Genomic DNA, 13961 nt, shown 5'->3' with positions numbered 1-13961 from the left:
GGGTCCCGAGCAAGTCTCGAGCGGGTCTCAGTTAGGTCCCGAGCAGATGTCGGTCAAGTCTCAGGCAGGTCCCGGGCGGGTCCTGGTCAGGTCCCGAGTGGGTCCCGATCAAGTCCCGGGCGAGTCCCAGTTAGGTCTCGGGCGGGTCCCGGGTAGGTCCCAAGCGGGTCCCGGTCAAGGCGGGTCCCGGTCAAGGCGGGTCCCGGGCGCGTCCCGGTCAAGTCTCAGAAGGGTCCTAGTCAGGTCCCGGGCGGGTCCCGAGCGTGTCACTGTCAAGTCTCGGGCAGGTCCCGGGCGGGTCCGGTCAAGTCTCGTGCAAGTCCTAGTGGGGACCTTATTGGAAAAAATATATTTTTTTTAAAAAAAAAGATATTAAAAAATTATTTTCCGTGTGCAAGGTAAACGCCATAAAATGTTTTCGAAGGAAAATATTTTCAGGGAAAATGGATTTTTTAAAAATATTTTACGAAGGAAACCATTTTACGTCGAAGTAAACGGAGCCTGAGTGATAATTTAAGGGGGTAGGTGTACTTTATCCTAATCGATAAGAATATTTCTTGAATTAATATAGTGGATTTTAGTTTTAAAAAATGCTTTGAAAGTTGTTACAAATAAATATGAGTAACATGAACCGATGAGTCATAATTTATATTTTAATTTGATCCTTTAAAATTTCACACGGAGCAAAGAGTTTTGGTGGGATGATTTAACTCGGCCAAATCTTGTGCCACTGGGCCCAGTTAAACCGAGTAGCATCCCCGAGACATTGCCCACCAACTCAGCCTCTCAAACGCAAATAAATTCCTAAACGGCTCCGAGGACACACGCAAGCACGGGATCGATCAAACGAAAGTCCGCGAATGGATTTCTCAGAGCAAGACGTAGATGTGTTCGGAGAGGACCACGACGACGACAATCGAACCCACGATGTCCAACAAGATGGGGCACACTCATCGTCACCGTCGTCGTCCTCGTCGTCGTCATCCGCCGCCTCGTCATCAGCATCGTCGTCGTCGTCCGCGTCTTCGTCCAGTAGCGCCAGTGGGAGCGCAAGCAGTGGAGGAGAAGAAGAAGTGGAAGGGAATGGTGAAGAGGTGGAGAACAACAATGGGGGGCATCATGGGGGCGAAGAAGATAAAGATCTGTTTGGGTCTGATAACGAAGATTACTGTAAAACCCCTGTTATTAGTCCCTACACAATTCCTGGTAAACCTTTTTTTGATTCTTTTTCTTTGATGGGTTTCTTGAATGGGTCTTCAAACATACCATTTGGCCTCTTTATTTTTTTTTGGGTTCTTGCTGATTTATGTGCTTCTACAGGATTTATTGCGCTAGTTTGAGTAGCTTGTGGAATGCATTGATTTCAATTGCGTTCTGCTATTCGGGTTCTTGGTAAATATATGTTGACCGAAAGAGATGCCGGTTTTAGGTCCTGGTAGAGAGCTCTTCTGGAGGTAGTTGAAATGAACTATTTTCACTGGACAACATTTGAGATACTGTTAGTTTCTTATAAACCAAAAAAATATGACCCCTTGACTGCGTGATATCGAAGACCAATAGGTCCAGAAACATTTTTCACTGCTGTTCTGTCTTCCAAAGGAAAGGTCAATTACATATTGCAGATAAGAGCAGATGCAATAAAACCTACCCACCCAATATGCTCCCATTCAATGTTATAAATTGAATGTGAATTCCTTTTGGCATAACCTTTACAGAAGTAAAATTTTAGGATTAGAATGTAATCTAAAATAGTAATAGAATAACGTGTGAAGAAATGAGCATTTGAAGGCCTGGCGGAGCCAAGAATTCTACTTTGGGGGTCAGCAAGACGGGGGAGGAAGGACATTTGAGAGACAACTTGGAAGTTTGTAGAGAAGAGAGAAAGCAGAGGGGAGGAAGGGAGTTGAGGTTGGATGGAGGAAATTCACAAGTTCCTGTTTTTTTTTTTTAAAAAAAAAAAAGAAATATTTTTATTTAGGGAAACTTTTAGGAATTAGGTTTTTTGGTTTTCTTGAAGTTTAAATATTTTCTTCTCATTTTTTGAGGAGATAATTTTTAGATTTTAGAAAAAGAATCCAAATATGTTTTTTTTTTTCCCCTTTGATTGGATAGTGATTAAAGGAGTTTTTTTTTTTTTTTTTTTTTTTTTTAAGAGTGGGGTCATAGGGGTTTTCTTACAATTTTTGAAGAGTCAAATGGTCTCTTTCAATTCTTTGGCTCCTTACATCCCCACGGGAGTTTTTGGATTGGGTAGTGACTAAAAACACATGTTTTTCTTTTTTCAGTTTTGAATATGCTAGTCTAAGTTCTGTAATGTATTTATGCAAATACTTGTATATGAATGAACGATGCGTCAGTACATTGAAGACATAAGGTGTTTTAAATCATTCGTCCATTACATGTTAAAGACCCTTGTGAATATTGTGAAGAGGCCTTATCCATAAACTGGAGGTAGGCTACAGTAAAATAGAAGTCAGTTTCAGATAAGTTTGAAGAACAATGTTTCTTTATATGCTTTCTGCAAAACACATGAGCTGTGTGAAAGTGTGAAACAACAAACAAAAGTTTATATCTTGGGAGGAATATAGCAATGTGATATGTGGCTGCATATTGACAATTTATTTGATCTTACTGAAGGCATGTGATATTGTTAATTTCGTGTTTTTCCCCTAAACAATGACTTCCCCCTTTTTCGTCTTAATGCATTTGTTTGGCAAGAAGCTGTTGCTTCTCTTTCTCACTCGAAATTTTTATAATTTATTTCTTTCATGCAAACTCATCCAAATACCTTGTGGCAGTATTGCCTACTATTCGCAATGCTAACAACCCGGGCAGAGGAAATTATGGTCGTGGCCGTCCTATGAATGGTAGAGGAGGAGCAGGCCTCCTTCCCCGACCTGGACCTTATCCTCAGAGACAGAACTTTGGTTATGGCCCGAAGTTTATGAATGGTCGTCGTGATGAACGCTTTGTTTCTGAACTAAAGCTTTCAAAGAGTGAAGAAACATTATCACGAAAACGTATTGCTCTGCAGGAGGTAAGAAAGCATTCTTCTTCAATTCAAGGAAAGATTATATTAGTGAATATTGAATGAAAAAGAATCATTAATATGACAGCTTTTCTTTTATTTGTTTATGTCCTTTTCTATTTCTTTCTTTTTGTAATTTCTAGAAGCATTTTTAAGCTTTGATATACCTATGGTGTAAAAGGTGATGTCCAGCCCAATAAGAATTTCCATCTCCCTGTAAAGGTTTGAGATAACCCCATATGTTAATTCATTGGCATACTGTATCTTCTTTTCTATAGCATTCATTAAGATGGTTTGAATGGAAAGGAAAACAAAATTAGGAAATTTGGGTGCTGAAAACAGTTGTAATTTGATGTTTTTGCGGTTTGATTTGTTATTATTTCTTGATGTTCTTGTTGCTGATGCTGATACTATCAAAAGATTAAAATAGAAAAAAGAAAAAAAAAATCCTGTTGCTGTGTCTATTGGATGTGGTATCTTGCCAATAATAGGCATTTTTTAATGCGACTATTAAGCAATTTTTCTATGTAGTTTGACATGCTGCTAGTAAACCATCACTGTAGACTTCATGGAGATTCGTTGTAATGTCTGTTTTGATTCTTATCCTTCACTAAATTTGCTATTTTAATCCAATAGCCAAGCGAACTTGCTTATTATAGTCGTGCAGAAGATGGAGAGGTCTACTTTGATGATCGCAGCTTGGTAAGCTTTCTTTAGCTGGACCTGTGTATAGTTTTGTTTTTATTAATATTCATTTTGTTGATATGTGTAAAATTCATGCTTATGGTTATCTCATTCACGTAACAATTTTTCTGTGTTATTAGAGGCTTTTTAAGCGTCTTATAAGTGAAGATATTGGAGCTGATCTGAATCAAGGTTTTGATACCTTTACCGAGAAAAGAGGTATGCTTGTTTCTAAAATATTGTAACTATTCATCAGCATAATGAGATTTCTTTTGGAACAATACTGAGTATTGAAATTTATTTTCAAATATGCATGTACTTTTGGGTTATGTGTATCAGGCTGATTTAAGCAGGCAACTCTGGGTTTTGTTTTTTTGTTTTGTTTTTCTCTCTAAACCAGATTTGGGCTCTCAGGGTTTTGGTGATCTTCTTGCTTGCATAAGAGACAAAAATATTCCACTTCAAAACATGCATTTTGTGGTATGAATGTATTGCAAGTCTAGCTTTCAGAAGTATATAATGTTTTTATTAATAGTAAAGGCTATTCTTTTTTATAATTTCCCTTTTTCTCTGTGGTGCTTTTGCAGACTTACCGTAACAACCTCAATAAGGTAATTGCTAATCCCTTTGAAGCAACTACTGATCTATGTTCGTTTGCTTTTTCATTGGTGACAGAGATATGGAAGACAGATTTGTGTGTGTGTGAGAGAGAGAGAGAGAGTTATGGATATGGAAGACAGATATAACCTACTTGGCTACTTAGAAGTGAAGGATGAGGCATCCTTGCAAAGGAAAAATAGAAAAAATAATTAAAAGTACAGATTGTTAGAAGTATGCTTTGATCCAATTACATAAGAATAATATTAGGATTTGTCTTTAGATTTTTGTCTACTAATCATTTTTACATTGTGGATTGGTAACATGGTTAGGTTGGTTGGCAGCATCTTATAGTGCTTCTGCTTTTCTCATTTTGTTGCAGATATTAGCTACTGCTTATATTCGACATGAGCCTTGGGAAATGGGTGTGCACAAGAGAAATGGGGTCATCTATCTTGATGTGCATAAGCTGCCAGAAAGGCCGAAAAGTGAGTTGGAACGTCGAAGGTATTGATACAGTGGATGTTAGTAACTTCGTATTAAATATTATAGAAAGTTGTTGTAGCAAGCAGACTTCATCTTTGATTCATTTTATAAACACAGGTTAGAGTTTGAGATAAAATGGGAGAAGTAAAGGCGTTTTGGGTGAAAAATGGATAACTTAACATTGGGAGGAAAATAATGTTTGGTGTATGAGGTGTACTATGAGAGTTATTCCATGATAGTTGCTTTATCCCAAATATACATGAACTGGGTACTAGGATTGTACTCCTTTGCTCTTATTAATGAATTGCCTTATCAAAAACAAAATCGCAGATATACATGAAACCAGAAAATGGGGGAAGAGAAGGGAAAATATCTTTGATAATTCAGTGCGGTTAGATGACCTCATATTACTAGTCTGTATATATGTTAGTTATTAACAATTATCAAAAAAAAAATTGTCGTACTCAATCTAGTTGGTCCAAAATCTCTAGACATGTTCAAGAGTGCTGTGTCATCATGTCCCTTTCTGCTTCTATCTTTTAATTGTTTTTTGTTGATTTAGATGTTATTGGGGATATTGTTTTGAGAGCCTTGCCACTGAAGATCCAAGAAGAGCTGACGGAGAAGGGATTCATCATGTTGATGCCAATGCAGAATATTGTTCTGTCATTAAAACAAAATTAGGGGCTCATCGTATTTTGATGGGTGCCGAAATGGATTGCTGTGATTCAACTGATGAAGGAAGGAGGTTCTATGTAGAGTTAAAAACAAGTCGTGAGGTTGACATATATTCATTTTATTCACTTTGGCGTGCATCTGTTTCTTTTCAATTATATCTTTTCAAAATCTTGATATTATCTTTGCAGATAAGTAGTAAAATGTCTCTCTTTTTCTGCAGTTGGATTATCATACTGAGGAAAGATATGAGAGAGAGAAACTGCTCAAGTTCTGGGTACATTTGCTTCCTAAGATGACTATGAATTAGCATAAATTTCCTTTTCATTTGATAAGTATGGACAATATGTTCATATATCTGCAAAAAGTATGGGATCTTGTTTATCTTATGCCCGATCTTTAGATTTTTGTTGCCCCATTTTTTACCTTTATTATCCAATAAGTTGACTTTTTGAGAGGTTTGTTGTGTGATAGAATTTTATGTATGTGCATTGTCATTGGAATTTTTCTGTATTTAATGTAAAGATTTACCATGGTGGTTTTAATTGTTGCAGATTCAATCTTTCCTGGCAGGTGTTCCTTATGTTATTATTGGGTTCAGGTAATTTTCGTTGCTACATATTATTTTTTCTGCTTTCTTACTGGTTCCCTTTATTTGGCGCTGTAAAACACAAGAATAAGGGTATGGTGGATCCAAAAATGTTAGGTATGGATTGATTGGAGAAAGTAGAGGCATGGTAATTTGCTGAAATCTTGATATAACCCCATCAGCTTTTGGGTTTAGTGTAAAACATTGAACATCACAGCTTTCTTATGACAGTTTCTTTCTTATTACAGTGGGGTAATAATTTTTTGATGTATGCCCTTTGAATTCAAAGCTCTTAAGTATTTCGGCTTTTTTGCAGGGATGATGCCGGCCGACTTGTTCGAACGGAGAGGCTAAGAACCAAAGACATAACGGAACGGGTGAAAATGAAAAACTATTGGCAGGTAAACCTTGTTTGCTGCAAGATGCATATGCACACCAAACTTGCATCTTTGCTTCATTATAATCTTTTTCTATTTTTTAGCTGGGAATTATTGGAATATTTGATAATTATACTCAACACTCATAACAACGACAATGTCAAATTTGTGAACATGACAATTCCCGCTGGGTGATTTTAGGATCAGCAAATCATTGCATGTCTTTTTGAACAAATGTGTGTCTCTTACCTTTTTCTCCTGGTTTCAACACAATCGTTTGGCAGGGAGGAGTGTGCCTGGCATTTGCTGACGAGGTATTATGCTGGCTTTATGGAACAGTCAAAGAGAGTGAGTTGCTAACCCTTTTTTTCTGCTTTGGGGCTTACATGCGATGAACCATTTGATTGTTGAGAAAAAGATAGATTCGGATCTCCAACAATTTGCCAGCAACCAAGGATCCGGATTCCCAATAATTTGTTGTTAGGATTGTCAGTATTCTAGACAGTAAATGTTAGAGAGTTTCTATAGGACCCACTTGCTCGAACAAGTGGGTTAGTTGTCCGAGATCTGTTCAGGCAAGTGGGCGTGTAGAAGCTCTCTCACATTTACAATCCGAACAGCAAAATTGTTGGAGATTTCTATCCCAATTTTTTTATTCGGACAATTAATGCTTTTATGTTTGATTTTGTGGTTTCAGATGAAGACTACATTTTGCAGTTTGCTCAACCTTTCAATCGATTAGAGCTTCTACAAGCACAATCTTGCCCAGAAGAAATTACTAACCATGTCGAGCAATTGTAAACATTTTGTGGACTCCCCACAGTTCTGTATAGTACACATACAGACAGAAATCAGTTGAGGATAAATTATTAGCTTTAATTATATGCCTCTCTTTTTTTCTCTTAACTTTGAGAATCAAAAACATGCTCTTATAGTTTTCCCAAAAATGGCAGCCGAAAATCAGACCTGTTTTAAGGTCTTTTAAAAGTATTGTCGGTTTTTGTATTTTGATACGGTGAAAAATGAGAAGTATTGTCTCGGAGGATTACATGGGAAAATTTGCATGGATAATTAAATGGGGAAAATATTGAGTTTTCAATTCGGCTAATTTAACATTTAAGTTTATTAATATTTTACATTTACGACTATTATACCTTTCTCAGTTTAAAAAAATAAAAAATAAAAAAGAAGAAAAAAAAACAGGAATAAAGTCTTGTGGTTGCCAATGAGAGTGGTACAATAGTCTTTTCGTATAATTTTTTTTGTTAATTATTGAGAAAAGAATGGGTTGAACTCTTAAATTTAAATTTTTTTGTAAATTTTGGTATTATATTTGTTAAATTGAAAAGTTATATGCTATTTAGTATTGCTCAATCTACCTTTAGATCAATCTTAATATATATATATATATATATATATATATATATATATATGGAGGGCCTTGATACCAATGGAGGGCGTGAATTGAAAACTAATTGAAATTATTTTAATGATAAAAATAAAGCAGTAGAACCATCTATGTAGGTGGTAATTGCAAGTAAAATAAGCATGATACAAGAATTTTCAGAGAATAAAAGAGAAATGAAAAAGATTGATAATGAAAAGATATCAAAAGATCTGATTAACAATAGCACTTATAAATTCAAACGTAGTTTAGAAGTAGCGAAAGTACACAAGAGCATAACATATTACAAGTAGTAGGCAGGGTAGTTGCAGAATGAGTTCAGTGTTTAGGTTAAAAGCTTCTGTCCTACAATGAGAAGGATTTGTCATTTTTATAAACAAAATTCAATTGGTAAATAAAAATTACATTGAGAAAGTTAATAGTAAAAGTAAAGAACTATAGTGTCGACAGACAAATGAGAAACTATAGCAGAACTGTGGTGTCGGCAGACAAATGAAAAACTGTAGCAATAATGATTGAATTGTGCCATAATGATAGGCAAATGCCTTCATGAATAGAAATGGTACCCTAGTAGGCAATGTAACTGTACCTATGTAAAAGGCAAGTGATTGGTACCATTGCAAGTGAACGGTGCTACTGTGAAGGGCAAATGATTATAAATCTTCAATTTTGGGGTAATAGTTATCGGGGCTATCATCAGGGAAACCAGAATTTCCGTACCATTCTCTCATGGGATTAAAAGTAGCATTAGAAGATGCATCAGAATTTTCTTCTTCATCTTCATCGAAATTATCATTGAGAGATTCCAGAAGTGCTTTTAAAATGTCTTTTTTCTTTTTTCTTCTTAGAAGATTTTTTCTTAGAAGAACTGGAAGAATTAGCGGAAGTAACAGTATCTGCCTCTTTGGGAGGGGAAAGGAAAGTACTAGGAGTTATCAATTTGGCAGGATTGCCAATGGTTAATTGATTGGGAATTGGAGGGGCTTGGATTTTTGGCAAATGGGCTAGATTTTTGACATTTTCAATGATATTATCAACTCGTGGGTAGTTATCCCACCATTTAACAGACCAATGTCGTTCTAGCTTGTCATCAAGAATGGCATATTGCCATTTTATGTTCCAAGGAATTTTGAACTTTTTGACAAAATGCAGAATGTGGGGAAATTTGACCCCATGTTCATCAATATTGTAAAGATTTTTGAATGATTTGAAAGTCTCAACGAGTTTTAGTGGGAGGATATCAGGAACAAGACCAAATTTCATTCACCATCTGGAGAACCAAAGAGTGAGGATGCCTTCAAATTTTTTATCAAAGTTTATGAACCAAGAGTGGTCAAACTTGGGATTTTGATAGAGCATGAATTTGGACCATCCATCAATGTAATCATAATAGCAGAACATGATGGAGAAATCTTCCAATTTTCTTGGGTTCGAAGGATGTTCCCCCCAAACTTGTTCAAGAATGATTCTATCAAAATAGACACTATGATAAGGTAGTTTTTTGGGTTCAATTTTACTGTAAATGGGTTTGAAATGAACAGACTTTGTCTAGAGCAGGATATTAGTGCAGTAAGAAAGAGTTTTCAGAGGATGCTCAGGGATCCAATGAAACTGAGGAGGAAAGTAAGAAGCGGCAATTTGAGTAGGAGATTTAATGTGAGAACGATTTATCTCAATATGAAATAAATGTTCGGAATGAGGAAGAACGACATAAGCTGATGTTTTATCGTATTTGATTAAAGGAATAGTGAATTTTTTAGAAGAAATGACAAAATGGTCATAATCTTAAACGAGAGCACTGGAGTAGTTAGCTGGTGATCCGGGGCTAAAAGCCGAGAAACGGTTAGCGAGAGCAACAGATGAATTAGTAATGGGAGCAGTAATGGCAGACTCTGGTTTTAAGACCAAAGCCTTGGAGTCAATCTTCCCCTTATCCTTTTTGCTTGCCATGCTAGCATTGCAAAAATTCACGTGTGAAAAAATATGGAATAGAGTTCTTGAAACCTTTAATATATTCAATATCAAAATCAAAAACGCTAAAATGCTTGCCATCTGGAAAAAATTTGTTTTGATGCAATGTTTTCAACATCTTTTTTCATAATGTATTTAGCAAATTTACAATCAATGCATAACAAAAACTTTTGATTTAACAAATCAGATTGAAATTTAGTAATGCATAAAACAACAGAAAGAATTTCTTTCTTAATAGTACTATAATTAGCTTGCGTATTGTTCTAGGATCCGGAATGGAATCGAACAATTTGTTCGGGAGATCCTGGAGAAACAACTTGTTTCAGAATGCCTCTGAAGCCAATTTCAGAAGCATCAGTTTCAACAATTTTGAAAGCATTATCAGAAGGAATACCTAAGTAGGGTAGGGTCTTAACATGAGTTTTAATCTTTTTAACGAGTGAAGTGTGAATGCTAGTCCAAGGAGGAGGAGGATTTTGTAAACGGTCAAACAAAGGCTTGCAATGTTTTCTCGGGTCTTTGTAGAAATTTGTAATGTAATTTAAAGAACCTAAGAATCTCTGGAGCTGGGTTTTATCAATGATAACATCATGAAATTTATCGGCAAACTGAATAGCTCTATCAATGGGTCTAATTTGACCTTCAGAAATGTCAAAACCAAGGAATCTAATTTTGGTTTGAAAAAACTTGATCTTTTAGCAGAGACAAAAAATCCATTGTGTTTGACTATTTTTAAAAATGAATTCAAATGTTTCCAATGTTCATCAATAGATTTTGAATAAATCAAAACATCATCAATGTAAACGATGGTAAAATGACTAAAGGGATTGAAAATATCGTTCATAATGTTTTGGAATTCACTAGGAACATTCTTCAGACCAAAAGGCATGACATTCCACTCATAATGCCCAAAAGGAGTAGTAAAAGCAGTCTTATACCTATCCTTATCCCAAACCCTAAATTCATATCGAACTTAGAAAAGACTAGAGCCCCACTAATGCGACTAACTAAGTCATTCCTAGTAGGGATGGGGTACCTGATCCATTCTAGCACATCATTGAGCGGTTTGTAATTAATTACTAGTCTAGGGGTTCCCCTTTCGACTTCAACATTTTTCATAACATAAAAAGCAGCATAAAACCAAGGAGACTTGCTCTTGCGAATGATACTTTTAACAAGTAAATCGGCAATTTCCTTTTGGCAAAAATATAAAGTTTCAGCATTCATTTGAATGGGCCTAACTTTAGAGGGAATTTTATTTTTAGAAAAATCGTTAATATATGGTAAAGAAACAATGTGTTTTTTCTAGGCCAAAAGGCAGTAGGAAGTTCAGAGCAAACGAGATCGATGATCAAAGTATTGAAAGTCGTAATCTTAGATTGCAGTAATTTATCAGAAAGTTGTTCAGCAATCTTTTTGTATTTAACTTCTTGTTTCAAAAAGTTTAAATGCTTAGTTTTAGCAGAGATAATATTCAAATGACTAACATCAATTTCAAATTTGGAAGCAAAATGGAATCTTACTTCAACACCCATTTTAATGGTTGAAACACCAGTTTCATTAAGAGTGAAATGATAAAGCATGGCAATGAAGGGAAGGCCAAGAATAACTTTATTAGACATATTTTTAACAAGGACAGCAGGAGTATCAAAACAAACATTGTTCTGACAAACATGAACATTATTCAATTCATACTTAATTTGTAAACGGCTTCCATTGGCAGAATTTAATTTTTCAGTGGAATTTTCAAAATATTTACTAGTTACTAACCCTTCTTGAATACAATTCAAATCAGCACCAGAATCAATCAAAGCAATGACATCAAGAGTATAATCAGGAGCAGCAATGATATTAACTTTAGAATACCATTTAGGTGGAACAACCTTGTCAATAAGACTGACAATCTTGACTTTATCAAAAATCACTTTATTGCTGAATTCTGCTTCATCAGAGTGCTCAAATTGTTTATCATCATCAGAATTGTTATCGTGAAAACAATCTTGAAGTTTTAGTATTAAAAGTTGTTGTTTTAAATCGTTACTATCCGTTTTAACAGTGTACAAGTCATTTTTTAAATCAACAATTTCTTTCTTGATATTACTAATCTCATGCTGCAAATTTGAGATAGTAATCACTTTGGATTTTTGTTTAGAAAATCGTTCCAAAGTTTCATCAAGAGAGAATTTTGCATTGATAGGTTTATTAGCATATTTAATCATCGTATTCCTAAGTTTTTTAAGGTAGTCTTCTTTTAATTTAGGATTTTCAATTTTTGAAATTAAAGTGATTAGCAAATTTCCTTAATCTTCAGTTTTTGTGAAAATAATGCAAGTTTTGACATTTTTGCAGCAAGAATCATTACAACTAATTTTGAAATCATTGTCAGATAATTCACTAGCAAAATGGTAATCGGAGTCACCTGAAGTTGTTAAAAATTCACTGTCTGATGAATCATAAGAATTAACGGATTGCAGAATTCTAAAAAGATTTTCTTTTTCATTGTCATCAATTTTTAAAGCATTAATTTATTTTTTCAATTTTTTGGGCGGTTCTGGACATTTGTCAGCAAAATGTCCTGATTTTCCGCAATTAAAATATTTTCCTTTGGAAAAATATTTATCGAATTTGGAAGTATTCTTTTTGGGTTTTTTAGCAGAAATTTTTTTAACGGGTTTATTAAATCTTCTTTTCTTGTAACTATTGTAATATGAAGCAGGTCTTTTCTTGAAAACCTTATCGGGTTTCTTTCTATATCTCCGAGAGGGAGCCGTAGGAGGTAACCCAAATTATTCGTAGAAATTACCCATTTCATATTTAGCTTTTTTAGTATTCTTCAATTGTTGTCTTATCATTTTTTAGTCGATGCACATTTTTATGCCAAGTTTTTTAACGGTAGAAAACAAATCACCATAAGTTTAGTTTTCATATTCAATTAATCCAGTGTTACAGTTAATAAGTTCATCTTTAACTTTGTGAGAAAACAATGAAGACAATCCATCAATAAATTTTTTCTTTCTAATAAGGTTTCTGACTATCACATCTAACCATAACAAAAGAAATAAAAATATCTTGATACTATCTATAATCAGACATAGTAGGACAACCAAGATTATTTAGGTAATCAGAGATGCGAGAAGTAATGTTAGAAGGTGTTCCAATGAAATGTTTAATGATGGTATAAATCAATGTGTTAACGCTATCATGTTCACCTGTGCCACATTGTTCATCAAATATTGGAAAACCATTTTCATCTTTCTTGACAGCTTTCCTATTTGTTTCTCGAGATTCTTTAGTAAGGTATTTGTCCCACCAATTCCGAAAAGTTCCAGAGAAACCAGTAGAAAGCAGATCAACAATTTCTGATTGGTTTAAATTGTGATTAGTAACATAAGCATTAGCAACCATAGACATGTGATTCATTTTATTTAACACTTCTTGTTCAGACAAGCCATCGATGTTCCATTCATAGGGTTTATCTGCTGAAACGGAAAACTAAGATTGAAAAAATCTTTCTTCAAACTGTAAATCAGGAGGAGTGGGTTTTGAATACCAATTTTTTGTGATATTAACGGGTTTGGTTTTATCAAAAACTCTTTGGAGTTTTGCTCCAGATCAATGCTTCCAAAATTTTCTTCAATCATTTTAATGTTGAAATCAGAAGGATATTGAGAATTTTCAGAATTTTCAGAATCAAAAGTTTCATCAATCTTTTGAATACACAAGCTTTTTCAGAAGTGTTGGTTTGACTGGCTTTTCATTGCGACAACATTTTGTCAATCTTTTCAACATTTTTTTGGTCATTACTAAATTTCAATCTGATTTGTTAAATCAAAAGTTTTTGTTACGCATTGATTGTAAATCTACTAAATACATTCTGAAAAAAAAAAAAAAAAAAAAAAAAATTGCATCAAAACAAATTTTTGCCAGATGGCAAGCCATTTTAAGCGTTTTTTATTTTGATATTGAACACATTAAAAGTTCCAATAACTCTATTCCAGATTTTTTCACTCGTGAATTTTTGCAGTGCCAGCATGGCAGGCAAAAATGATAAGGGGAAGATTGACTCCAAGGCTTAGTTCTTATCATCTTTCTTTATAATCATTTGCCTTTCACAGTGACACCATTCATTTGCCCTTCACAGTGGCACCG

General features: G+C 34.7%; 1 protein-coding gene across 1 annotated transcript; it reads left to right on the top strand.

Annotated features, from left to right (window-relative positions):
* Positions 1–753: 753 nt before the first annotated feature.
* Positions 754–7335, top strand: LOC132176321 (NAD-capped RNA hydrolase DXO1). The gene is made up of 13 exons (XM_059588493.1): positions 754–1206; positions 2799–3037; positions 3665–3730; positions 3853–3931; positions 4113–4192; positions 4300–4323; positions 4692–4816; positions 5358–5574; positions 5694–5747; positions 6025–6071; positions 6376–6460; positions 6721–6784; positions 7134–7335. Exons 1-13 carry the CDS (start codon positions 861–863, stop codon positions 7235–7237), a joined length of 1530 nt encoding a protein of 509 aa, XP_059444476.1. The 5' UTR covers positions 754–860; the 3' UTR covers positions 7238–7335.
* Positions 7336–13961: the final 6626 nt, after the last annotated feature.

The sequence above is a fragment of the Corylus avellana genome, chromosome ca3, assembly GCF_901000735.1.
Source record: "Corylus avellana chromosome ca3, CavTom2PMs-1.0".
Taxonomy (NCBI): domain Eukaryota; kingdom Viridiplantae; phylum Streptophyta; class Magnoliopsida; order Fagales; family Betulaceae; genus Corylus; species Corylus avellana.
The sequence above is the reverse complement of the archived record's forward strand: the minus strand, read 5'-3'. Positions and strand labels throughout refer to the sequence as shown.

What these genes read in the sequence shown, in the direction of transcription:
- LOC132176321 (XM_059588493.1), top strand. Translation starts at nt 861, where the DNA reads ATGGATTTCTCAGAGCAAGACGTAGATGTGTTCGGAGAGGACCACGAC. An exon ending in TAGTCCCTACACAATTCCTG is followed by an intron (nt 1,207 to 2,798) that starts GTAAACCTTTTT and finishes ACCTTGTGGCAG; the next exon opens with TATTGCCTACTATTCGCAAT. An exon ending in TTATGGAACAGTCAAAGAGA is followed by an intron (nt 6,785 to 7,133) that starts GTGAGTTGCTAA and finishes TTGTGGTTTCAG; the next exon opens with ATGAAGACTACATTTTGCAG.